The sequence below is a fragment of the Patiria miniata genome, unplaced genomic scaffold, assembly GCF_015706575.1.
Source record: "Patiria miniata isolate m_02_andy unplaced genomic scaffold, ASM1570657v1 HiC_scaffold_27, whole genome shotgun sequence".
NCBI classification, from domain to species: Eukaryota; Metazoa; Echinodermata; class Asteroidea; order Valvatida; family Asterinidae; genus Patiria; species Patiria miniata.
The window spans coordinates 874,642-900,548 of NW_024037066.1; the positions used below are offsets into that span (position 1 = coordinate 874,642).

General features: G+C 40.2%; 1 protein-coding gene and 1 long non-coding RNA gene across 2 annotated transcripts; one reads left to right on the forward strand and one right to left on the reverse strand.

Moving 5' to 3' along the window:
• The first annotated feature begins 658 nt into the window (after positions 1-658).
• LOC119734241 lies at positions 659-2,837 on the forward strand. The gene is made up of 2 exons (XR_005272055.1): positions 659-1,258; positions 2,082-2,837. It is a non-coding gene; the product is annotated as an uncharacterized LOC119734241 (long non-coding RNA).
• A 5,236-nt stretch (positions 2,838-8,073) lies between these two features.
• On the reverse strand, positions 8,074-25,903 carry LOC119734242 (U3 small nucleolar RNA-associated protein 6 homolog). The gene is made up of 19 exons (XM_038207617.1): positions 25,733-25,903; positions 25,210-25,294; positions 24,375-24,416; positions 23,756-23,827; positions 22,973-23,041; positions 21,757-21,820; positions 21,392-21,510; positions 20,837-20,869; positions 19,934-20,060; positions 18,761-18,845; positions 18,542-18,618; positions 18,108-18,262; positions 16,430-16,507; positions 14,918-15,050; positions 12,952-13,019; positions 11,505-11,582; positions 10,833-10,939; positions 9,924-10,063; positions 8,074-8,347 (listed from the first exon to the last, which is right to left on the reverse strand). Exons 1-19 carry the CDS (start codon positions 25,822-25,824, stop codon positions 8,202-8,204), a joined length of 1,770 nt encoding a protein of 589 aa, XP_038063545.1. The 5' UTR covers positions 25,825-25,903; the 3' UTR covers positions 8,074-8,201.
• Between the last annotated feature and the right edge of the window lie 4 nt (positions 25,904-25,907).

The window sequence follows — 25,907 nt, forward strand, 5'->3', positions numbered from 1 at the left end:
TTACTCGCTCTACAGTCTGTCCGCCCATCTTTGGTAAAAGTAAAAATAAGTAAGAAACTGATAATCAAACAAAACAAAACTCTATTGGCGTTGAATATGAACCTTTCTCTCTGCCTTAACCAGTTCACGCTGGAGCCACGCAAAAGTTTTCCGAAATTCAGATCGAATGACTGATGAACCCGCAACAAGCGCGGCTGGAAATATCTGTCAGCACCCAAAAAAATTAGGGTGTGCTACCCGCAGATCATGGCTTGAACCCGTCGGGCATCGAGGTTCGTGAAAAAATAATCCCGCTTCTGGGTCAGGTTGCTGTCAAAATAAACCCGGCTCGAACTGGTTAAAAACAAAAACTCACAATAAGGCCCCCCAAAAAAATACTCGGTCTCTGGTCAGGGCGCGCGTCGATTTTAATCATGCGCGTCAACCTTTTTTTTCTTCTTAAAATTAACATGAAAGCTACAACAGCGCCCTCTATTGCCGCGCCTCCTCAAATTTTTGTACCAAGGAGCACCAAGGAATGGGGAAATTGCACCAAGGCAAATGATAAAGGGCACCAAGGCAAATTATGGAGGACACCAATGTATAATGAGGACACAAACAAGCAAAATAGTACCCACCTTGTCTGTACAATCCAAGCTTGAAAAAAACAAGCCACCAAAAAAAAAAAAAAAAACCGCGTCGCCGCATCAATTCCGGAACTTCGGTCTGAACAGAGACCGACTATTTTTTTGTGTGGCTTAACACTTGCATTTGGCATGAGAAAACAAGATGCCAAAATGACTCCCTAAAATCCATACTTTAAACGCCCAGAACAGGTTTTTGACAAAAAGTACATTTAACCTCATTCCATCTCACTGGCACACCACTCAAATGAAAGGTCTTGTTGTCCCCTTTAATTTGAGACCACAGTGGAGGTTGTGACGCTTGTAGTTCTGATGAAGATTTCGTAAAATGTTCCACTTTTCAACCCATGTCCACTTTTGCGTGGCATAATCATGATAATTGGTAAGATCTGATTTGAGGCTTTTTTAGTGGCAAAGAGCACAACTGGGAAAAAGTTTGAATGTGAAGCGACCATCGCAAAAAAAGTGAGCGGCAATTACCGACACACCAACCAGAGGTTGTTAAGTTGATGTTGGCGCTTTTGGACGGAATATGATAGTTTGGAAAATGTGATTCAGACAATTCTTGATACAAGCGTGGTCACTTTTGTTTGTTGTTACAGACGTGACCAAGACAAACCGCCATCTTGAAAATGGTAAGAAATTATTTTTTGGGAAGCAGTATTTTACTCGGCATCATCTACCAGTAGCAACAAATAGAAACAGTCACAAAATTGCAAAGGTTTTTGTCACCAGATATTTAAAGATAATCCTTTTTGTTTATAAGATATACATGTATTGAAGATATTTTATCTTATTAGTCGTAATGGCGATATATATATTTCATTCTACCCCCAGCCTTTTTCCGTGTAAACAGTCACGTTGCATAAACAAATACACACCGTCGATATCGGAGTTTTCAGTAATCGATATATCCAATATCAAGAATATCCGATATATCGATCATCCCATGTAAAAGTTAAAGACCATAAAGATGACACTTTGATTTAAAAAAAAAAAAAAAAAAAAAATTAGTCCCAACTTTCCAGGGCCTTCTCTGGAGCATAATTGCTCAAACTTTTTAGACAAATCTCAGAGTTTGTCCAGAACGGGCGGTTTCTTTTGAGGCTTTACATTGGGGAGACCACGAATTCCAGCCAACGCAGAGCACTAAGGGGGCTTGGCATTTCGCGATGTGTTTATTTTGAGGCACAAGTTGCCACCGAGTTTTATTTCATTATACAGCAAACGTTAAACACAAAGTAAAAGCAAAAACTGTAGATTTTATTTTGACGATAATCTGACGCATTTTCGATATTTTTGATATCATTCCTCATTAAAAATTTGGATATTTCAATATGATTAAAAAAACTTTGGCGATATCGATGTCAAAAGAATATTGAATAATCGAGTGATATCGATATATCGACAGTGCCTATAAACAAACTTAATTTTAATCTCTGTTTTTTTTTCATGCAGTGTATAACAGACTCAACACAGCGATACACAATGTTCTTGTTAGGGCGTCCTCTTCTTTTTCTACAGACTCTTTGTATACATGTACGCAAAACTATTTTATATACTTGATGTCAACCTTATCGATTTTCGTGCACTCCTCCCCTTTTATAGTATTCGTCCTTTCACTCCGTCACACATCGTTCAAATCATGTGAAATTCAGCCTCCATCACTAGATTATCATTCATGATGCGACATGTTACCCCACCAATTTCTGTCACGTGACCAGTCATGTGACATATGCCACCAGTCATGTGAGTCATTAACCTGGTTTTTTTTTTACATCGTAATTACTTTGGTTTATTCATGCCGACATTAATAATAATAATAATAATAATAATAACGAAGTCTTATATAGCGCACGCATCTACCAACAGTTAGGTACTCAAAGCGCTGGTAATTATGTCTATTTTGAAAGACAGGTAATTGAAGTTTCTGAGAAATATGAGACCCATTATGTAGCACCTTTTTAAGGGTTAATTTTAAGGGTTTACAAGGTAATTGAATGTATACATTATAAGTAGTAAAATTAATGTGCAAGGAAAAATAAGTCATAAATTAAATTTGGATGAACTTATTTTAAGATGGATTCACTGAAGCGTCAGCATAGGGGTCAGGAGAAGCCAAGGGCTTTTATTCCTTCCCCTATCCCATTTCCTATATCCCCCGTATTATAGTCACAACCTTGCTGCATTATTTAAGTTGCGACTTGCCAAAAAATAAAAGGTCATGTTCCATCTCTTAGCCAGGGCTATGGCTAGGCATTTGTCATGTAATGTGGGCACAGGCTGAGAAAAGATGTAGCCACAGCTCTGGCCAAGTTCGCGCAAGGGCTATAGTTGACCAATGGTTAACCATAGTTCGACTAACGCTTGCCCGAACTCTGTCTAGTCGACGGTGGTTGACTACGCTAGTCGACTATTTGGAACCAACCTACTGGGGCTGGTTGCATCGCTGGTAACCAATAGCCGCGCGCATTCATAACGCTAGCAGAGAGCCAGGATCCAGAAGTTTTGCGATGACATTTTGACCAGCGTTTGACTAGAGACGTTCGCACGTTGCTATCAGTGCGCAGGCGTAAGGTACGTCACAAATCAACCACTAGTCGACTAATGGTGCTTGCCCGAACTTGGCCTCTGTACTCTGTTTGACAATAGCCAAAGTTTATAATATTTTTAATGGCTCAATTAATGTCATGGGGCTCAAAGAAGTCGAGAGTTTCTTGACATTAACCGTCCTGCTATTTAAACAGTCACAGACAGTCAAAATATTCACCTCCACTTGCCCTGCTATATTTTTAACAATTTAGGCTAGTCACCAGCAGTCAGATCATATTATGTCAAGCAAACACTGTGACTAGTCAAACTGGGTCAACAGACAAAGCAGGCAAGTTGTGGTCACAGCTGTTTTGTCACTCAACCAGAGTCGAAGCATAGCTGTATCAAGTTGCTTAATCAGTCCCAGCCAGTCAATCCTGCTTTATGTAGGCTGGGAATTCTTACCTGTTGAAAACAGTCACTTGTTTGATTTTGACTGAAAGGACTACCTGGCACAGAATGTATGTTTGCATTGAAGGGTTAAAATGGTAAATGCATTTTGAGCGAACTGATAATGATGAAAATTTGTGATTGATTATATTAATGAAATATCTCTTAAACTGTTTTGCCATCAACAGTTCTGGTTGTCAAATTTGTAAATTATAAGACTAAGCTGTAAATACTAAAACACAAAATGAACATTCTATCAAATCATGCAAATTGATTTTTGAGTTTTATATTTGATTGCAGAGAAGGTGAAATAAGTTTTCTTTTGGTACGCCTTGACCATCCGTGGGATGGTACTTTAATATTATTTTTTATCTATTTGGTTTATAAAGCGCTTTTTCACCAGCAAGAAGTGCGGATTAATAAAGAAAGACATGTAGTCTTGTCATTACATTTAGATGTTGTCTGTAACGCAAACCTTAATTACCGAATGTCCCGTCAATGAATTCTTTACAACTTCCAGATGATAATTTGGAGTTTGTCAAAACTTGGTTGTCTCCAGCAGCTAGCTGGCCTCAGGTGAGGCTTCAAGATTGGAGGCCAAGGACACGCCGGCTCTGGCTCAGTATTATATCAATGTTGCGATTCAGGAACATCAACTCCAGACTAAGGGACCATTCGAAATGGTACGCATATGGTATACGTATCTTCAGCAGCTGGCCTCGGGTGAAGCTTCAAGATTTTAGGCCAAGGACACGCCGGCTCTGGCTCAGTATTATATCAATGTTGCGATTCAGGAACATCAACTACAGACTAAGGGACCATTCGAAATGGTACGCATACGGGATACATGTATGGCTGAGGAAAAACACGTCTATTAGGCCCCCCAAAAAAGTCTCCGGTTTCTGGTATGCGCGCGCGTCGCCGTAGCCATGCGCGTCGGCAAAATGAAAAAGTTTTTTTTTCAATGAAAGATGATGTCTCAAAACCGCCAAACTCACTGGTTTGACTGGAATTCTGCTGCTCCACAATTTTAACGTGTTTTTAGATGGGGTTATGATCGAGAATAAGCTTTATGTGGCCTCTCTGGTCTCCCATAATATTTGCACTAAGTTTAGTCGGGCACCATTTGCAGACATCAGCCGACATTTGAAGCAAAAAAAACCAGATAAAAAAAAAAAAAAAGCCGCGTCGCCACACCACTTTTTGGGCAAGCTCCATACCAAAAACCGGAGACTTTTTTTTTGTGGCCTTGACGCCGGTATTGTTTGGCCACGGACAGCTGCACATCGGCTGGAAAGTGTACGTGCAGGCATTTGTCCGTTGTCCATGAATGGACGTGCTATGCAGCAGGAATGCAGCAATAGCAGTCCCCCGGCTTATCAGCTTTTATGAGCTGTGCCTAGAGGCATCAGCCGGCGTTAAGGGGTTCAATCACCTTTAAATATATGTAACCCGTATGCGTACCATTTCTAATGGTCCATATGGGCCTTATTCACGAGTCGGCCATATTGGATTGAAAGTTAGGTAAAATCTTAATTTTTTTTAACTTGCGAAGAGAAATGAAAGCAACTTCTTTTTATATTAAATTCCAGTCTGCTTCAATGAATAATTTAAAATTTGTAATTAAACATTCCCCAATATTTCTATCATATTTAACAAAAAAAATGACAGTAAAATAAGGCTGCATTGTGCCTGCATAAATAGTCTGGCGCCATCCCATTACACAGTTAACAATTAATGAAATACATTCAGGGAACTCGACAAAAATGGCCAACTCGTGAATAAGGCCCATTGCCAGAAACTAGGAATGCTTTCCATTTGGTTCGAATGTAAAGATAAAAAATTTTCTGGAGAAAGACCAGGAAGTTTTGAATCTGTGAAATCTGGCATGTCTCCCTCATATGGACCCTCAGCCTCACACACATCTGTGACCGTGACGTCAGTGAGTTCATATTTCGTAGCAGTCCAATTTCCACAATTTCAGGAAAAAAAATTAAAGGACAAAATAACAACTGAAGAGCAATCAGACAGAGCCATACTTTGTTCAACGCCAACTTTAATTAAGCTCTAGAAACTGATAGAAATGTACATGTATGCACATACAACCCCCATTTGCTGGTAACAACAGATATGTTAATCAGATAATGTACACTGAACAGCTTTACAGATTAGGTAAATGTGATTTGAAAACAGGATATTTTTTACTCTGTCAACTTGAGTATACTCTCTGATCAGTAAAAAGGTGTAAAAAAAATCTTTCCCAATTTTTTCAACAAGGTAATCAATACCTAACACTGATTTAAATCGAATTAACCAGTTTGCACCCGAGGCCATGTATACCATGTGCATGCAAAAGATTTGCGGTATTCGGAACGGATGACAGATAAACATGCAAGGAGCAAGCCGGAAGTATCTGTTAGCGACCCGCTCGCAGCGAGCCAGGCCGGAAATATGAGTGTGCTGCCCAAGGGTAATGGCTCCACCCGCCTGGCTTGAGGTCGAGTGAAAAGTAATCCCGCGCCTCGTTCCCTTCTTGTCAAAATAATCCTGGCGTGCACTGGTTAATTTCTAAACGTTTCATCAGTATAAATCCAAACAAATGGGATAACAAACCAAGAGGTAATTTTTGAACGCCAACTCTTGGCATGATTTTGGGCATCTACTTTTCATACACAAAAATATGAAAATCATATTAACCTTAACTCCCTAAGCCTTTTTGCTAGAATGTAGCCTCAATCCTGCACTTGGCCTCATGGAAAAATAGCATATAGCCTCAATCCTGCAAATTCCTCTATTATTTCTTGAATATGGTCCATGGAGGGGTGACCACTGCCTGAATCCTGCAAATTCCTGCGGCAGTGACTGTCAATATGTTGAGGCTTGGCCAGTGACATCCTGGAGCAGTACAGAGGATTTCAAGCATAATCCAGGCCTACATTTATGCACGGCTGAGCAAAAACAACATAAGGTCTGGCCCAAGACCTTGACAAAGTGCATCCTACGAAATAAGTAACACACTTTTGCCATGAAACCTCAATCCTCCAAATTTCCTCCACTTTGGCAAAGAGGATTTTGAAGGATTCAGGGCGGTTTGGGTTAAAGAAAGAGATTGTGACCGACCAACATGTCTTACTTTAAACAATCCACAAGCTGGCAAAAGATATTGAAATTCATCAGAATGAAACACAAGTCGAAGAAACAATGTCAAAATAACTTACAAATTCAACACCACTTAGATGCATAAATAAAATACATTTGGAATAATGACATTTGGGCATAAATTAAGTGACCAAGATGCATTCCATACAATGTTTAATAAATACAGTCTGGGGTCAAATTTAATGACACATTTGTATTTCTGATGATACAATCTGCAAATGAAAAGATTGATCAGTCGACATCTCAATAAATAAATCTGGTGATATATTTTGGTTTATTTTAACTGGGACCATTTTAAGTGCTGCTTACCACGGAAATGCATCTTACCATATGTCTTCCATGCCGTACAATGTATATCACTTAGTTGGTTTTGACTGATTATGCTAAGCATATAAAAAGCATATCAATTTGTTAAGCGATATTTTTGGCTTAGGGTCATGAAATCGGGCTCAGGTTCTGCAAGTCGTTGGTTGATCATGACCTATTTGTGGCAAATCAAATTACAAATTATATAAATATTGAGTGGCTCAGTGTGGAATGGGAGGAATATTATTGCAAGGTAAAATCTGGACTTTTCCATTTCACGAGGCGAAGCCGAGTGAACTGGAAAAGTCCAGATTTTACCGAGCGATAATATTCTTCCCCTTTCACAATTGAAAGTCACTCAATATTTGTTTTATATAACTGACATATAGATCCTTGTCATTTGATATATTTGAACTTTTATTTTCTTCTCTCTTCCAAACCCCCCCCTTCACAAAAATGTTTGAACCCAACGCTGTAGCGCTGGCTCTTTGGAACAATACGCGCTACGCCACGCAACGCTGAAAGCGCACACCAGCATGCCTTTGCACACAAATACCGCGTCATGGAACAAGAATGATCCTAGCTGTTCAATAGTATTTCCCATTCCCCATGGGCGAATGGGACTTTTTGAGCCCCGGCGTGAATGGGAGCAATAATGAATGTCACGTGATGTGATTTCAACCAATCAAATGACAAGGATCTGTATATTGGTTATATAAATATAAATAATAAATGTTTACGAGTGCAATGGTAAGAATAAGTTCATCAGGTGACTAATGGGATGTTCCATTAAACGAGACGAGGAGAAACCGAGTGGAATGGAACATTCCATCTGTCGTCTCATAGTAACGACTATCCATTGGTGAAGCCTTCCAGATCCGGGCCTGACAATGCTTTCATTGCTCTCCAGTGAGCTTGTTGCTGGCTAGGTTGCATGGCCGGTTTGTAGTAGCGTGTATCCGTTAGTGAAGTCTTCCAGCTCCGGGCCTGACGGTGCTTTCGTTGCTCTCCAGTGAGCTTGTTGCTGGCTAGGTTGCATGGCCGGTTTGTAGTAGCGTGTATCCGTTGGTGAAGTCTTCCAGCTCCGGGCCTGACAGTGCTTTCGTTGCTCTCCAGTGAGCTTGTTGCTGGCTAGGTTGCATGGCCGGTTTGTAGTAGCGTGTATCCATTAGTGAAGTCTTCCAGCTCCGGGCCTGACAGTGCTTTCATTGCTCTCCAGTGAATCTGTGGGGCTCGCATGCTGTCCTTCTCCAGACGAATGAAGTCCAACCACAAGTCTGAAAACAAAAAAAACAAAAAACAAAAAAAAACAATATTGGTTTTGTGCAATATCAAATAATGCTTTGCATGTTCTCAGTACATGCACAACAAAAGGACCCGCTATTGAGAATAACCTTTTGTGTGCTTGTTTATGAAAACATTCTACAGTCATACAGCAGCACACAACTGCCAAAATAATGAGTTTATCATTTGCAGCTATCCAAAAAGAAACTGACAAAATTATTGTTGAAACAACCATACTTGGTATAATGATAGTAATGGCACTAAACTACCTCTAAAATTATTCTTTCTGGCATGCTGCCATTTTGAAGAAAACACTAAAAGAAGTTCATTCTAAATACGCATTTTAAAAAAAATTTCTATTAGTAGTTAGTTTTTAATTCGGCGAAACTGTGAATGGTAGCGTGCAAGCATTGACATGACGCACACGCGTTTGCTCTTATCTGTCGGTTCAGTGCCTGACATCGTGCAGCTGCAATCGGCTCAATGACAACGTGTCCTGGATGCTGAATTCGCTGAAAACATGACTTCGCAACTTTTGGATTGAATCGAGATCCTAGAACATTTTTCTCTCGGAATATACAGCATTCACTGAGCTAAAAGTTCATCAGGTTAGTAATTCAGCACCCTTCTTTAGTTTTGAGCACTTTTGTTGCTTCAAATGAAAAAAATGCACAAATGACAATGCCAACTCTACCTTTAAAACAACACAAGTAGGTCTCCGGTCAATCTCTTTTTTTTTCCAAAATGTTCCGCGGTAGCTCCAACAGCGCCCTCTATTGCCGCACCTCCTCAAATTTTTTTACCAAAGAGCACCAAGGAATGGGAAATTGCACCAAGGCAAATGATCGAGAGCACCAAGGCAAATTATTGAGGACACCAATGTACACGAGGACACCAAATAGCAAAATAGTACCCCACCTTTTCTGTACAATCCAAGCTTGAAAAAAAAAAAAAAAAGCGTCCCCGCGTCAATTCCGGAACTTTGGTGTGACCAGAGACCGAATATTTTTTTGTTTTGGCCTAATAAGCAGAATGGCATTGGTTCAAGTTACCAACTGAGTGCATTTGTTAAGTGCTTCTCGCAAGCCATGCAAGCTCTTGGAAAGCCTGACCATGGTGTTCATACACATGAAATGATGGGCAAAATTCAAAATCAAAGTTTACATCACGCTGGTATAAAACTCCCCATGAAACAGAAAGCTTGTCTTACAAATAAAGCTCAATTTTCAATGGCAAAACAGTATTTGTGATGTGATTAAGCTAAATGCGTCGCCTGTCGACCCTAGTCAATTTTTTTATATAGATCTGAAAAGGGCACAATCTCAGCATTGCTGCTGTGAAAACAGAAGCCGCATGCTGGTACCATCTGTAGTTAAAAAAATATGGAAGTTGGAACACCAAGAGATGTGATGAAGTGATGTGATGAAGTGGCCCTATTTTGGCCTGGATCTCCAAATAAAAGTTCCTGACAAACGACTCATTTAGTGTGATCATATCACATTTTTAAACATGTTTCAGATAGGATATCACTCATGTCTTCTGGAATTACTGTAACATAAGTCAACATACCTGGTCTGGATGAGCCAAATTCTGCCAATGCGTCTTCATAGCAGCGCCGTATCTTAGTCATGTTGGGTTCCAACTGGGCCTGCTCTATGGAGATGTACTGCTTGAAGAAATCCACAGACAGCGGTCTCTCCTTCAACAATCTATTGGCAAAGAAATCCACGAACAAGTGACTAGGATCCACTTTCATTGTTCTGTTTACTACTAATAATACCGGAGTCTTATATAGTGCACGTATCTACCAATAATTAGGTACTCAAGGCGCTGGTAATTATGTCTATGTTTCAAGACAGGTAAATGAAGTTTATGAGGAGTATGAGACCCATCATGTAGCACCTTTATTAGGGTATACTAGGTGCTGCGGCACATGTTGCAGCCACTGCCAGAAACACCGGGGCAAACCCCTTCTCTTAGCGATAAGTGTTACTGGGTTCTTTAACGTGCATTACACAACACACGGGACCTACAGCTTTACGTCCCATCCGAAGGACAAAGCAATAATGGTAAAGTGCCTTGCTCAAGAGCACAAGCACCATGTACCCAATCAGGATTCGAACCCATGTACCACGGCACACGAGTCGAACACCGTAACCACTGGACCACAGCACCCCACTACTCCATGCAAAGAATCATTGCCAACAGAAAATTCTACAGACTAAACAGTCACCACATTTCATGGGTTGTATGAAGGAATTTTGCCTGTTGCCTTTTGCGCATGCATGCATCCGATAACTACAGTTCTGCACGTCAGATGTGTAGGGTGTAGTGGACATGTGGTGCGTACTGGGCAATGTGGCGCAGAACGCAGCTGTGTTTTACCGGCAGTTTAAAACCACTCATGTGACGAGCCCTCGACCAACAGGAATGGGTAAACTGTCGCAGGTATGTATGAATAATTGATAAAAGACCAACCTCTTGTAGATCTTTCTGGCTTTGCTGAGATCCTTGTTGATAGCTGCCCATTGTAAGTAGAGTGTCTTCATGGGTGTTGAGACAACAGCTGGCTCCTTGATTGCAGCCTAAACCATCAAGAATTAAATAATGTGTTACAATTAATGTAGGTCTTTTCTGGTCATGACAATGCAAGACTCAAATGGCGATGTCCTTCAGTTTTTAGGGACGGGTAAACCAACTGCATTTGCAAAGGCCATAACCGAGTTATTTTTACAATTTATTAACAATGTTTTTTATAAATTCACACTTTATTCAATTTTATAAATTCACACTTTATTTAAATTTACTATCTTTATCGTGGATACAAATCATTATTAACCAATAGGGCTTGCTCAATGATGGCCATCTCTGTAGGAGAACTGCAACTGCGTATTTTACGCAATCAAGCACGCATTGCGCAGTGTTGAAAATGTTCCAAACACACGCTTGGTGCTTGAAATGTGTTCGAAACACAACGCAGCCGATGCGCGTTATGCAAGTTGACGCTCAAAATGCCAATGCACGTGGATGGTCTGTAGGAAATGATGTCATTTGAACGAGACCTATAAGCCTCGTTCTAGTAATACTCTCGGAAGTCACGGTTGTTCTTGGATTTGCTCGGAACACTGTCATGTTATAGTTGTAGAGTACCTTGAATATCTCCTGTACGTTGTCAGAGTTCATGATGAGGCACCAGTCTAGACCCAATCTCCACAGTGGCAGTGCATGCTGTATAGATCAACCACAACAAGCAATAATGTCAACCATTCTATCAGTGTGTGTGTGTGTGTGTGTTTGGCATTTATTACATGTAATCATGGTCACTTGCTTACGTTATATCCGTTTTGATTGGGACTTCGTTGGTGGGGAAACTTGTGTTTTATGGTAAAAGTTGCAGAACCTGATAAAATGAGGGTTGGGTGTATGCTTGAGTGTTCTTCTTCCATTATAAAGGGTGTCTCAAAAAAAAAGTTATCCTACTTTAAAGGGTTATTATGGCTAGACTATATGTTTACAAGCAAGAAGCATGGTATCATCTTAAAGGCGAAGCTTTGTGCTTTTTAATGATACCTTGGGGCGTTTTCGAATCCCTGTTCTTGACAACACGCGGGTAACACGAGAACGTATTCTCGAGCTGGTTGTTACGAACGCGCGGATGCGTGTCGCATCGATATAAAGCAATGCAAAATGGCCGACAATCGTCTGAATTTGTTCTTAGGCCTATTCCAAATGAACGAGGACGACTGTTGCAAAACCGGACATGCGGGGATGAAATTGCATACCTGCACTATAATGGTATTCTTATTCCCATCATTAGGGTATTAGCAACAAAAAAAACACCACAAAACAATTTACGAATCTGCACAGTCCGCCATTTTGTTCAAGCTGCACCTCGCCGAACCCTCCATCAACCGGGGAGTGAAAAAATCGATCCGCGAACGCCCTCTCGGGTCCGTTCGTCACGTTCGAGACCGCTGTTCTCGTGTCGGGTTAACCCGAGTGTTGTCAAGAACAGGGATTCGAAAACGCCCATGGGTTACATTCCAGGGTCACGCATCACGGAGCACCATTGTCTTGAAGTTGTGGCGCAAAAATGCAGTTGGTTCACTTCTGAACCTATGTCATTCTGGCCTTCAGACAGTATATAAACAATGGTTCAGCTAACGGCAGAACAGAGAATCTTTGTGGTCAAGAAATTGCATGAAACCAGAAGTTTGCAGGCTACACAGGATGTCTTTGGAGAAGCATTCCCAGACTTCTGCTGTTTAGTGTTTTACTCATGATCGTAAATAAAATCCATAAATAAAAAAACATTAATCTGTGTCGATTGTGTTCAGCTGGAAAGTGAACCAACTGCATTTTTACACCACAACTTCAAGACAAGGGTGCTCCATGATGCGTGACCCTTGAATGTAACCTAAGGTATCATTGAAAAGCACACAGTTTCAGCTTTTAAGATGATACCATGCTTTCTGCTGGTAAACATACTGTCTGGCCATAATAACCCTTTAAAGTAGGATTACCATTTTTTTTTTTAGACACGCGTACTGCGGCTACTTGCCAGTATAAACGTTCCTCAAACTATGACAGCGCTCACCTTGGCTTTGACAAAGGAGATTGCACTGTCAAAGAGTTGGGACACCTCAGCCTGCTGATTCTCCCTGCCTGTATGCACGAGAGAAGTGGTATGCAGCATGGATGGGAAATACGATTGCAAAACAGAGTTGTAATAAGCCATTTGCGATTTAAGTTTGAATAAAATCTGGAATGTTGTCTTAACGGTATAGTTGTAATTTGTGCATTTTGCTCGTTTGAAGCAACAAAAGTGCTCAAAATATAAAGAAGGGTGCTGAACAACTAACCTGATGAAGTTTCAGCTCAGCTTCAGCTGTATATTTGGAGAAAAACAACATTCTAGGATCTCGATTTCAAATCAAAAGTTGCAGAATCATGTTTTGAATTGGGCCTGAATTCAGCGTCCGAGACACGTTCTCACTGAGCTGATTGCAGCTACGCAATGTCGCGCACCGATCCGACGAATTATAGCAACCACGAGCGCGTGTGCGCCTTGTCAACGCTTGCGCGCGCTTCGCCGAATAAAAAAACAAACTCGATTATAACGGAAATTTCCAACGGTGCTTCTTAAGACACACTGTTGGAAAGGCCTTCTTTTGCCGATTTCTTCAAAATGACAGCTTGCCAGAAAGAAAAATTTCACAGGGAGTTTAGTCCCCTTACTATATTTCAACCAAGTATGTTTTTCAACAATAATTACCCCAGTTATTTTTTGGATAGCTGCAAATGATGGACTCTGGCTTAAATCCAATGCTTTGCACGTTTTAACTTTGCATTCTCCCGACCAAAGAGACTGTGACTACATCACGTGATTCGGGGCACGCCTTATGCTAGCAACCCCCAGCTCCTGCATGGTCTGGTGTCTTTGTGCCATTCTCACCCATTGTGAACAATGTATTGGTGCTGAGCGTCTCTTACGTAACTATGCAAGAGCTTGCCCCGAATCATGTGATTAGCAACAGTGTCTTTGGTCTGGAGAATTCAAAGTTAAAATGTGCCAAGCATTCTGAGCAAGTCAGTGTACCTGATGTTTTTCGAATTTTAAAGGGTATAGGTCACTCGCAAATGGCTTATTTTAGTCAAATCAAGTCAAATCACAAAGTCCTATCAAGTCAAATCACAAAGTCCTATCAAGTCAAATCACAAAGTCCTATCAAGTCAAATCACAAAGTCTTACCAAGTCAAATCACAAATAACAAGGGATGAACAAATGACAATTAAAGGAATGCATTTGTCGCCGTTTATTTGAAAAGCTCTGGACTATTTTGAGGATTGATGACTTGTAATGCACTTGAGACTGATTTGGTTTACAACTTTGCCACAAGATGTGCTGTCCACAAAACGTCTGCCTAAAACAGTGGGTCTTTGTCTAAGTTTGTTCACAGCCACAGTATCATTTGATATTATACAACACCTAATTAAATCCCCGCCATCTGATTGGTGGATCGTTGATCACATGTCATTGAATTATTCGTGCCAACGTACGGCGCACGCGTGGCGCACAGCGCACAGTGCAACGGAAGTTCTATTGCACGGTGAATAGAACTTCCATTGCACGGTGTCACTGCTGCTGGTGGTGGCGCTGTTTTAAATCCAGATAAATTGAATATGATGGTTCTCAACCTGTTGAACAGTTTGCATTAATATAAATATGATGAACTTGTCAAACTTTTAAACAGTTTTCAACCTGAATAAATTTGCCATTAAAAGTCAACCAATCAGATGACAAGGATTTATTCAGGTGTTATATAAAACAAATAATGAATGTTTCACGTTCGTGCAATGGAAAGAATAATTTCATTCGGTGACAGATGAAATGTTCCATTCCACGAGGCGAACATTTCATCTGTCACCTCATGAAATGATTCTTACCATTGCACTCACAAACATTCATGATTTGATACTATGACGCTGCATTGCCGCATGCTTGTACAGCAATTATCAATACATCAATGTATACTGAGTGCAGGCGACATTGAGAATATTACCTATTCCAGAGTCTTGCATGGATAATTTCAGGCATCCTTCCCAGACTCTGGCCGAGTGGTGGTGGGCAATGATAGCTGATGCTGCTACGTCCTTCGCTTCATCTATTTGACCCACGTTTTGAAGGACATTCATCTGGTAATAAAACAAATATCAAAGGTAAATTTGGTCTGCAAGCAAAACAGGTCGAGAGAAGTGGGTCTAAGAAACCCTCCCCCCCCCAAAAAAAAATATGGGAGACATTTCGATGCACAAAGTGCAGTGTTCTTTTAGCTCTAAATTTAAGATTTAAGTGGCATGAAAAATTAGTAAGTGCATAGAGGATGATTATCAGATACTCCATTGTGCGCATAAAGACAATGCCATAAACACATTAACACAATTTTTTTTCTTATTAAAGGAAATATACAACATTTGCTTTAGGCCAAAAAAAAAGTCTCCGGTTTCTGTTATGGAGCTTGCCCAAAAAGTGGTGCGGCGACGCGGCTTTTTTTTTTTGCTTCAAATGTCGGCTGATGACTGCAAATGGTGCCCGACTAAACCTAGTGCAAATATATGGGAGTCCGGAGAGGCCACATAAAGCTTATTCTCGATCATAACCCCATCTGAAAACACGTTAAAATTGTGCAGCAGCAGGATTCCAGTCAAACCAGTGAGTTTGGCGGTTTTGAGACATCATCTTTTATTGAAAAAAAAAACTTTTTCATTTTGCCGACGTGCATGGCTACAGCGACGCGCACGCATACCAGAAACCGGAGACTTTTTTTTTTGGCCTTAGCTTTAATTTTCAGACATCGATGGATTTGGAGGGGTTAGCTTTTAAAAGCAAATATTGTTAAACTGACTTGTTTGAAGTTTGGGGTTCGTAGATGCTGGAAAATCAAGAAAAACAATCATTTTCTTGTAGTCTGGTTTCCTGGCCCTACTTAACTTGAAACGGAGCAATTTATAGACGTCTGGGAATTGTAAGGTCAGGAAATCAGTCTAGCTGGCTTGTTCCCGTTTACAGGTGTGTGATCGATTGCAAAAAAATGCGAACTAACTAAATATGATAATTTGGGAGCAGTATTTAAAAAAAAAAGCCAATTTTTTCCAACGCTGGTCAGCTGACCAGCATTGGAAATCGATACAAAAATACCAATCTTCTTGAACATGTCAGCACACCAGGTGCCGTGATTTTACAGGATGCTTTAGCCAGTCATTCACTAAAAAGGTTTTTCGTGATAATTTGGTAGTTTTGTTTTTTGATGTTTGCAAATGTTGTATATTCCCTTTAAATGAAGCTTGCCTGCCTAAAAACACAGTAAAGTTGATAACTTTTTTTCAGAAATTAGTACCATTCATAGCACATGTTTGGAATATTGGTGTGGAAATCTTTTTTTTTGTTTTGTTAAATCTGAATCCAGAGTTTTGAAACTGGCAGGGAGAGTTACATATCTTGTTGGCTACTTTGTTAGCACAGCACGAGATGCACAACACAAATCCTGTCAGAAAAAGAGAGAAAATACGCATACCCATTTCAAATACAGGTCCTCTGTCAATGAACATTTTGTATTGGCCGCTGAAAAGACTTGCAAGGCTTTCTCAGCTCGCTGTGAAAACAAAGGAAAGAAATGCATATTTGATCAGGATCATCGACTCAGTGATGATAATTAGATTAATTTTGTCGCACACAAATACAGGGAAGAGTATGACCATGTAGTGAGACGCCCACTCCTTCAAGCTAACTACTAGTACAATTTTAGTTGGCCGATTTAAATCCAATCAATGATGCAGAGTTGTAATGGTTCGAGTCCATGACTCGACTCGAATCCGACTCGAGTCACAATTTTTGGTGACTTGTCTCGACTTGGGTCCCTACGGGTAAATGACTCGACTCAACTTGAGTCACTGCAAGCAAATGACTCGACTCGACTCGAGTCCCTCACCAGAAGACTCGACTCGACTCAAGCGAAGGCTAATAAGACTCAAGTCCCAAAAATAAAAGCGAAATATTTGCAATGACTTACGGTGCAAAATATGTTCACGTCACTTTACGAATACAATACGCTTGTCATGAAAAGGCATACAACGTGTCACAGACTCTCACCTTGTGGTTCTGGAACGCACAAACTACTATTCCGGAACCAGACTAAAATCCTTTCACCTTCGATCGTACGAATTCGTACAATATAAATATGCATTGCGAAACTCAACTTATGGATGCCTTCATTTAGCTCACCCGGATCGACCTGGGTAAAGGCAGACGGGTTAGCCACAGGTTTTGCCCGCTGCTGGCTCCTAAAACCTCAAATGAATAAACAAAATTCTGGATTTCATGATTTGTGGGTCACAACCTTTTATCAAAGGAAAACAATTCTAGACCCAAAGCCAAACCAGAAGGTTAACTTCTTGTTAATTGTTAGTGATACAAATTAATTTCTCTGTTGTCTTTTTGTTATTATAGTTTTCAAATATTCCTGACTCGAATTAACTCAAGCTAAATATAAAACTCCACTTGACTCGACTACACACTGTGACTCGACTCGACCTTCTTGACCTAATGACTCGACTTGACTCGACTCACTTCTTTAAAATGACTCGAGTCACAAAAATCACTGACTCATTACAACTCTGATCTGATGTCACCAGGACCTAGTGGTGTGCATTTCAAGGTAGTACAGGAACGAGGAAACGGGTACCCCACTGAAGTAAAACAAGGTACCTAATACATCCTGGAAGTTGTCTGAGGACTTTATCCGCTCCGTTCACAAGTACCCCCTCACCGGCAAAGGAAGTACAGTTGGGGGTGACCGACCGACGCCATCTTGCCTGACTGCAATTCATTTGCCGCGAAGCGCTGCCACTGCGTGTACATAGCACAAATCCCCTGGTGTACGTGCGACACACACAAGGAACGATGCGCGTCAACCAGTTAAATGTCCTGCCCATGAGAGTCGTTGTTAGGTAAAAGGGCGCCCTCTTTTGTTAGCGCACGGAGCTCATAGGTTTACTAGGTGAAAACTGCACCTTTCAGCGTCAACTGTTGCTTGTTAACATGCACATAACATTAAATCTGTTTTGTTTTCCCATGAAGTTCTCGGCTGAGTTTTGGTAAGCAATTTTTTGGGGGTTCTTGTTTCTACCATAAAGCAGATATTTCTTGCACATAAAAAATGTCTGTGCTTAGCCGCTTTGTGAATCTGACCCTACCTTGTCGCTGATGTCCCCAGCCCCTCCAAGCTGTAGTCTCTCAATGCAGCAGTCAATGTACAGACTCCACATCTTGGTGGTTGGTAGTCTCTCTACAGCCGTTTCGTACACCTCATAAGACTGCATCTCTTCCGCAAGCTGGATTGACTCTGACTCTGCTCAAGATAAAAATTGAGTAAATTACCTTTGTTACTCTATAACTGAGCTATCCAGCCCTATGTTGGTTGTAGAATACAAGTTGATGGTAAGTCAAAGGTTCAAATCACACTACAGTCAATTTCTTTGGTCAACTTGATGTTGATCTATTTTTAATGATGATTTTCCTTTTTTGTACAAAAACTGAATATCATACAAGTACTTCAAAATCGAAGCGATCTGTCCTAAACATTAAATTATTCATTATATAATTGAAAATGAAAAAGATTCACAATTACCATTGCTGTGAGCTGTAAGATGTCGTCTAGCAACAGCATCCCACATGAGTTCATTATTCGGGTGAGCTTCCATCAAGCTGTATGTAACAAGGCAAAGATAAGAAAGGATTACGAACTCATCATCTGAAAAAAGAACCTTGAGTAGCAACCAACGTTTCAATATACAGCAAATGTATCAGAGTGGGGATTCCAATCCTAATCTTCCAACTTGGCACTTACTCTTGATATATCTCTTGTACCAGATCTGTTGTAAAATCAAACTTCTTGCAGACAGGGACAAAAGCCAGGTGAAGATCTATGTCACCTGAGAAAAGAAGACAAATAATTTCACAAAATATTTTCAATATTACAGGCATCTCGGAAAGTGATGATGTATTACAGTGTGCGTTTGATGAGAGCTGATCAAATGTTTGCCTTGATTCTCCCCTAAATTGTCATTCATGCACAGAGCATTTACTGCTTTCACACATTACAGTTGCACCCCAATGTAAAAATTCCCATAGACACTAGTGTTGATTCCCCATACTTCAAAATTCTGTTAAAACTACTCAGAACTCTCACAGGTGTTCAGGCTGCACAGAAAAAAATGATGATCATCATGTCATCTTTTATTTTATTTTCGATTTTTGGTGGATTGACCATTGACTTTTGGGAGATATTCTCACCCAAAGAAGACCACCCCTAAAAGGACTGATGTTTCCAGATCTGGAAAAGTAGCCATTTTGAAAAAGGATCCCTCCACAACATGGCTAAGTAGTGCCACTTTTGGACCCAATTGCATCCAAAATGCTCAGAATTGGAAGCTCCAAGTCCAGGCCAGAGGTTCATTGCCATATGTCTTCAATTCCCCTATTCCATGGCTCTCCAAACTGTCTAATATAGAATAATCTGAGTGTATAACTTTTATTCATGAGCTCGGCGGATGGATTTTTGGCCTATTTACTGGGATTAACTCAACTTCGTCCCCAGTGCTTACTTTATTTCCAACCTCGTTTCCAATAGTAAGCCCTGGATAGGAAACTTTCTTCCTGTACCCCGACTCGTTATCGCAATTGGCTAAAAATGGAATGATATATTATGGTACTTGGTATTGTTATTTCCAACGTGCATTACATGTTTTCACGATCATTATAAATTATAACGTCCACGCCTTCTCAAAAATACTCCTTTCCTTTCCAATTTGCTCATATTAATATGAAATGTGATTTGGCGGGATAAGATTGTAACATTTTAACTTTGAAAACAATCGTGTTTTCGTAACCCATGGCGCGACGAATTGATCTTACCCCAGACACCGCATACAAAAACAAACGCTTTTGAAACGCACATGCAGGCACCAGACTATTCCTCATTTGCATACCTGTTCAAAAATTTATAAGGGTATACCCTTACCTGGCATTTCTTGGACGGCCATCTTGTAGACAACCCTGGCCACCTTGCCTTGTAGTATAGCATCCTCCATTCCTTCCTCTGTGGTCTCCATTTTGCTCTGCTGTAACAAGGCCCATCGCTTCCTTTGCTATTATCACAACAAAAAAGTCTAAGTATCCCCATGTATGTATTACCTCTTTTGGAGCTTTGTTAGGAGCTCAATCATCAAGCCTATTCATTGCAAAGCATGAACATAACAAATCCAACGTTTTTTTTCTTTTAAGAGCTCAGTGAATAAAACTAAAAATGTATTTTTCATATCTCATACATCCATAATCTAGTAATGGTCAAGGAGATTACAGACTAGGAGTTTGGATCATTTCTCTGAAACATTAATTAGATATCGTGGGTAATTGACCTATCGCTGTTTGCGAGTTAGCCACACCCCTTAGACAACCCTATGGAATTTTTGTACACCGTAAGTTTTGTTTGTCTCGGATTTTGCGCGCTCCGCGTCCATTTGTATATCATGTAATTGGACAATATTTCACAAGCTGCGTTGACGCGATTCTGACGCGATTCTAACGCGATTCTACCGCGATAGGTCAATTGGCTCCTTCAAGGACATTACATTTTTTTTCCATAATGCTAAAATTGCCCAGATGTAAAGTTTAATACCGCTAGTTCAGCACTTCCCAACAGCCTGGTACAAATCCCACCAAATATTCACTCCTGGCAACTATTCATCAACTGCTCTGTAAGATGAGAATCAGCCACTGACTATGTCATGTGGCCGGTTTTTAATATTGTACGTAGTTGGGAATCCTTATTGAGCAAGATTGTAAAACTTTTTCCTCACAGAAAAAGCACCAAGCATACTTATTAGTGATGCTAATTTCATGGAGAAAAAAATAGTGAATTTACCTTATCCGCATGCATCAGCTCCATCCGAAAATACTGTTAGAAAACAAGAAGAGACGAAACTTGTCAAATATAATACACACCCTTCCCTCACCCGCGAGTCTAGTCCGGGCATTGAGAAACAAAAATTTACAAACTAGCTTTGAAGGGACTCGAACCAATGACCCCCTGTCCACAAGCGCAAGCATTTATCTCCCGTTTCCTTGGCATGAAACGACTGAGAATATTTCTACTCCCCCTGGATGGAGTGCTAGTCCATCGCAGGTTACTCCCCAGCTCATGCCGGTACTTATTTGTACTCCTGGGTGGAGAGAGGCAAGTGGGGGTGAAGTGTCTTGCCCAAGGACACAACATATGGCCAGCAGCTGGATTTGAACCACTGACCCTCTGATCTTGAGACACGAACCTAACCCCTTGGCCACACTACCTCAGAGGAATTAAAAAGTTACACAAAGTGGTTAAAAAGTTACACAAATGAAGGGTAAAACCCAATATCAAACTTTACATATCCCTTCCCCAAACTTCCATCATAGAGGAAGTGGATTAATTAGAACATACCTCAACTCTGAGTTTGTGGTTCTGTGGATGGAGCCTGATGGCTCGTAGCAATAGACTCCTGGCATTCTCAGCTGACATGATTTCCTCCATCTGGAACTTGGCTGCTATGATCCACAATGCTGCAAAACAAAATTGACCACAGTTGAGTGTGACAATTTTAGACTCACGCTATAAAAAGAGAACATCAATTCTATCATTTATAAATTACGAAAAGCTACACGGGGGGACGCGGTCGAGCAACTCACACCACACATACACCGTTACTTCTTAGTATAGCGGTGATAGAGGGCACGGAGACAATTAAATTGCTGGAGAAAAGAATGACTGCAGTACGATGTATATATAAAGTTAGAATGATGTCTCACCAGGGTTTTTGGAGTGCACCTTGAGTAGCCTTGCAAACAATTTACTCAACTCGTTCTTCATGTTCTGTCAAGCGAGAGGAATCAAGTTTTGTTAAAGCACACAAACTGGATACAGACTAAAAACAGTTTTAGAAAATTATGATTCAGAAAATAATAACTGCACTCCCTCTCAAACAATAACTTAGTCCCAAAATAAAGGAAAAACCTTATGATTTATTTCTGCCCGCCAACACAGTTTTTGGGGGAAAATGTTGCAACCTGACACCACTTTTCTCTTCATATATATCATCTCAAAGAAGGTCAGTCATTGCAAAAATGTTGAAAACGGGACTGAAACATGTCCAATTTTGTTTGGAAATACTTCGAAAATGTTCTTGACTCTCCATAGACTTTGTACACGACCGCTGATGTGGCGTCTGGATACTACAATCTTTCCCACTTTTCCTTCAAGTCATTCAGTCAGTATCTGGTGCTGTATGTGATTTGAACGGGTTAGCCAACTCTAGCCTGATCATATGGTCGAGTGGTTAGATGTCCGCACTAGTAAAAAAGAGGTCATGGGTTCAAGTCCCACCCAAGCAATTTCTTGAATATCTTCCCGAAGGCTCTCGGACAGAACCACGAATGAATTGCTTTAAAATAAATGTACAGTGAAGGGGAAACCGCAGACTGGGACATTGAGTGGAGAAAAACATTCAAAACAAGATCAGGCCAACTTTCTACAAAATTTTCATGGGGGCAAAGACATAGTCCTCAGTGTTTGACCAGTCAAGCTTGAGGTCTCACTTCAATTTTTAAAGGAGACTTTTCTTTGACAATTTGTACCCGAGAGTGACGCCAAGTGATTTCAAATTGAAGCTAAAAACTAGACTGGTGCATGTCCAACTTCTGGCAAAGATTGACCCTTCATTAGTCTGGTGGCATGACCATAGAAAATGTGCAGAAATAGAGCTGGGTACCAGACCTTTATTTTGGCACAGTTGATTTGATGCAGTGCTAAAGGGGTGTTGGACTGGTTGTTTCATGTGCCAGTCCATTTTCTTGTATTGCATGTTTTTACTATCTTAAGTTTGGAACTCTCGTACAAATATTGAGAGTCCCAAATTTTCAGACTAGGGAAACCCCGACGACATAATTTTCGACAAAAAAATATATTATGTACATTGCAGGTCATTGATTAATTTCTGGATGGATTACTTGTATAGGCTATTCTTACCCATTTCTTGCAAAACTGCATGTGGGAGAACCACAGCTTCTGGTCATCACAGAACATGGTGCAGGCTCTCTGTTCACAGTAACAAAGTAATACATCAATCAGTCCAATCAATCGTGTATTTCAAAAGGTTAAGAAATGTCCGTCAGCCATTGAACAAATCATTTTTCTAATTACCATTCTCCATTTATATCTTAAAGGGAATGTACATGCTTGGCTTTTACTGTAATTTTCAGAAATGAACTATTTGAGGGGTTAGTATAATAGATCAAATATTGTTACACCGACATGTTTGAAGTTTTGTGTTCGAAAATGCTGGAAAAACCAAGAAAAACAAAAAATGTTCAAGAAGTCTGATTCTTTGACTCCACTAAAGATAAAATGGATCAGTTTATAGATGCCTGAAAATGTTAAGGTAAGGGAACCAGTCTAGCTGGCCTGCACCCGTTCATGAACATGTAACCAATAGCAAACAAAATTTGAACTGAAAAAAAAGGGTACAGTTGCAGCAGTAGTTGAAAAATAGTTAAGTTTTTCCAACGGTGGTCAGCTGACCACCGTTGGAAATGGATACAAAAATACCATTTTCTTGAAAATGACTTCACACCAGGTGCCATAATTTTACAGGATGCTCTAGACTGTCGTTTACCAACATCCTAGTAAGGTATTTTGTAAAAACTTGGTAGTTTTTATTTTTCAATGTTTGCAAATGTTTTATATTGCCTTTAATCAGTGATGTCAATTCCAATTTTTTTCTTTAAACGTTTTGTGTAAATAACACTTTACCCTGAACAGTTTCTGGATTCTTTTGATGATTGCATACTCAATCTCATCCTTCTTAAAGAAGTATCCCATTCGCTGGGGAAAGAAAAGAAAATAAAGACGAAAATACACAGGAATTATTAACTTTAACTTCCTAGGCCTTTCTGCTTGTAGCCTCAATCCTGCAAAATCCTCCTATTGGCCTCATCGAAAAATAGCAATAACAGCCTCAATCCTGCAAATTCCTCCATTATTTCTTGAATATGGTCCATGGAGGGGTGACCACTGCCTGAATCCTGCAAAATCCTGCAGCAGTGACTGTCAATATGTTGAGTCTTGGCCAGTGACATCCTGGAGCAGTACGAAGGATTTCAAGCATAATCCAGGCCTATATTTATGCATGGCTGAGCAAAAACAACACAAGGTCAGGCCAAGACCTTGACAAAGTGCATCCTATAAAAATCAGTAACACACTTTTGCCATGTAACCTCAATCCTCCAAATTCCTCCACTTTGGCAAAGAGGATTTTGAAGGATTCAGGGCGGTTAGGGTTAAGGAACAAGCAAAGATCCAATGCAGGATTACACACATCAAATTGCCTATTACAAAATCAAATTCATTATGACTTTGTTTACACACTAACCTCTCTTCTCTTCCTGATTAATGACAGGAGGTTGATCTCGTACTGTGGGATTAATAAGACGTTTAGAAAATAAAACATCATCATGAGCAGTTGATATCACATTAATCAAAGCTACATTATAAAGTGGCTTAAAATTCTGTGTGTGTTCATAATGTGCCTATCAAATCCCCCCCCCCCCCCCCCGCTACCCCAGGTCCGATTTCGGGATTTGGTCATGTTTTTCATGCCCCAGGGTGGGGATTTCGGTCACTCAAATTACATTGTTAACATTGGCGTACTTCATGGAAAGGCAATCACTAGTGCGCCCCACGTATGCAAGTCGGGGCATGGTCTCATATTAGGGTGGCCGGGAAACAGTCTGGTAAATATCAGAGACGCCATGCTTTCTCAAAACTGTCGGAATTCTTTGCCGAATTCACACGATTTTTTGGATAACTAGACCTCTGAAGGTACCGAATTTAACAATTTTGTGCTATTTAGCAGTCATACTATAGCTGGGTTGATTTTCTGCTGATTAAATAGTTTCGATCTTTAATTGATTTTCGGCTCCCCTAGCAACGGGACCATCCGTGCACAGGCCGTATGTGGCACTGTGGCTCAATATACGGAGGTAGTCCAGTATTTCAGTCACATTTATGGGACTAAAGTCTGACATACGTACATTATAGTTGGCTAAAGAGTAAAGTTAGCCTGACTTTGTCTCAATTCTCTGTACTCAAGTTAAGGTCTCAGACTCTCAGTCTGTTACTTGACTAAATCACCACGCGTATATTTGACCATTTCTTCCTCCATGGTATAACTTAAGGAATCTGTATTTAAGCTCAACTTGACAAACCTGTATATAGCGCAGGAAATCTTGTTTATCTTTCTTGAGTCGGACAAGGCGGTACTCAAAACTGGTTCTCTTCTTTACAATTGTTCTTTGAAAAGTGGGAAAAGCAAATTTTAGTTAAATATCAAATTTTAAATATCATCATTAACAAAATTGTGTTATTTATTTAGAGAATGCATATTGAATATTCATTTTTTTCTACAAGTACAAGTTTTACTTTTGTTACGATTATCTGCCAAATTTGTCAGACTGTCAAAACTAACAAATGACTAAGGTAAATTAAATTTAAAAAAATCGAGAAATACTGACGTCACATACATTTTTGTACACTACTTAACGCTTGTTGTGAATCAAATATCTAGGAGACTAGGGCCTATACTCTGACTATACTAGTCTTTTCTGTGTTTTATTCCTCCATGATTATCTATAACACCCCCTCCCCTCCCCCCGCCCACGCATAGGCAGATAGGTGGCGCTATTTCGTCACTTTGGCACTTGCGCTGCAACTTTGCAACCATCTACTTACTTTATTTCTGCTTTCGTGAACAAGCCAACACGTTCCAATTGTTCTAGCTCCAACAGAGTTTCCTCTAGGTTCTGATGAACAAATTCTGCCATATTTAGATTGTTTAACAAGCGTTAAAAATTAACTGTATCATGGTCTGTGACCCGACTGTGCATTGCCCCAATGCATCATCTAC

What these genes read in the sequence shown, in the direction of transcription:
- LOC119734242 (XM_038207617.1), bottom strand. Translation starts at nt 25,824, where the DNA reads ATGGCAGAATTTGTTCATCAGAACCTAGAGGAAACTCTGTTGGAGCTA. An exon ending in AGGACCTGTATTTGAAATGG is followed by an intron (nt 15,051 to 16,429) that starts GTATGCGTATTT and finishes TTTTATTACCAG; the next exon opens with ATGAATGTCCTTCAAAACGT. An exon ending in ACGTACAGGAGATATTCAAG is followed by an intron (nt 10,940 to 11,504) that starts GTACTCTACAAC and finishes TTGATGGTTTAG; the next exon opens with GCTGCAATCAAGGAGCCAGC.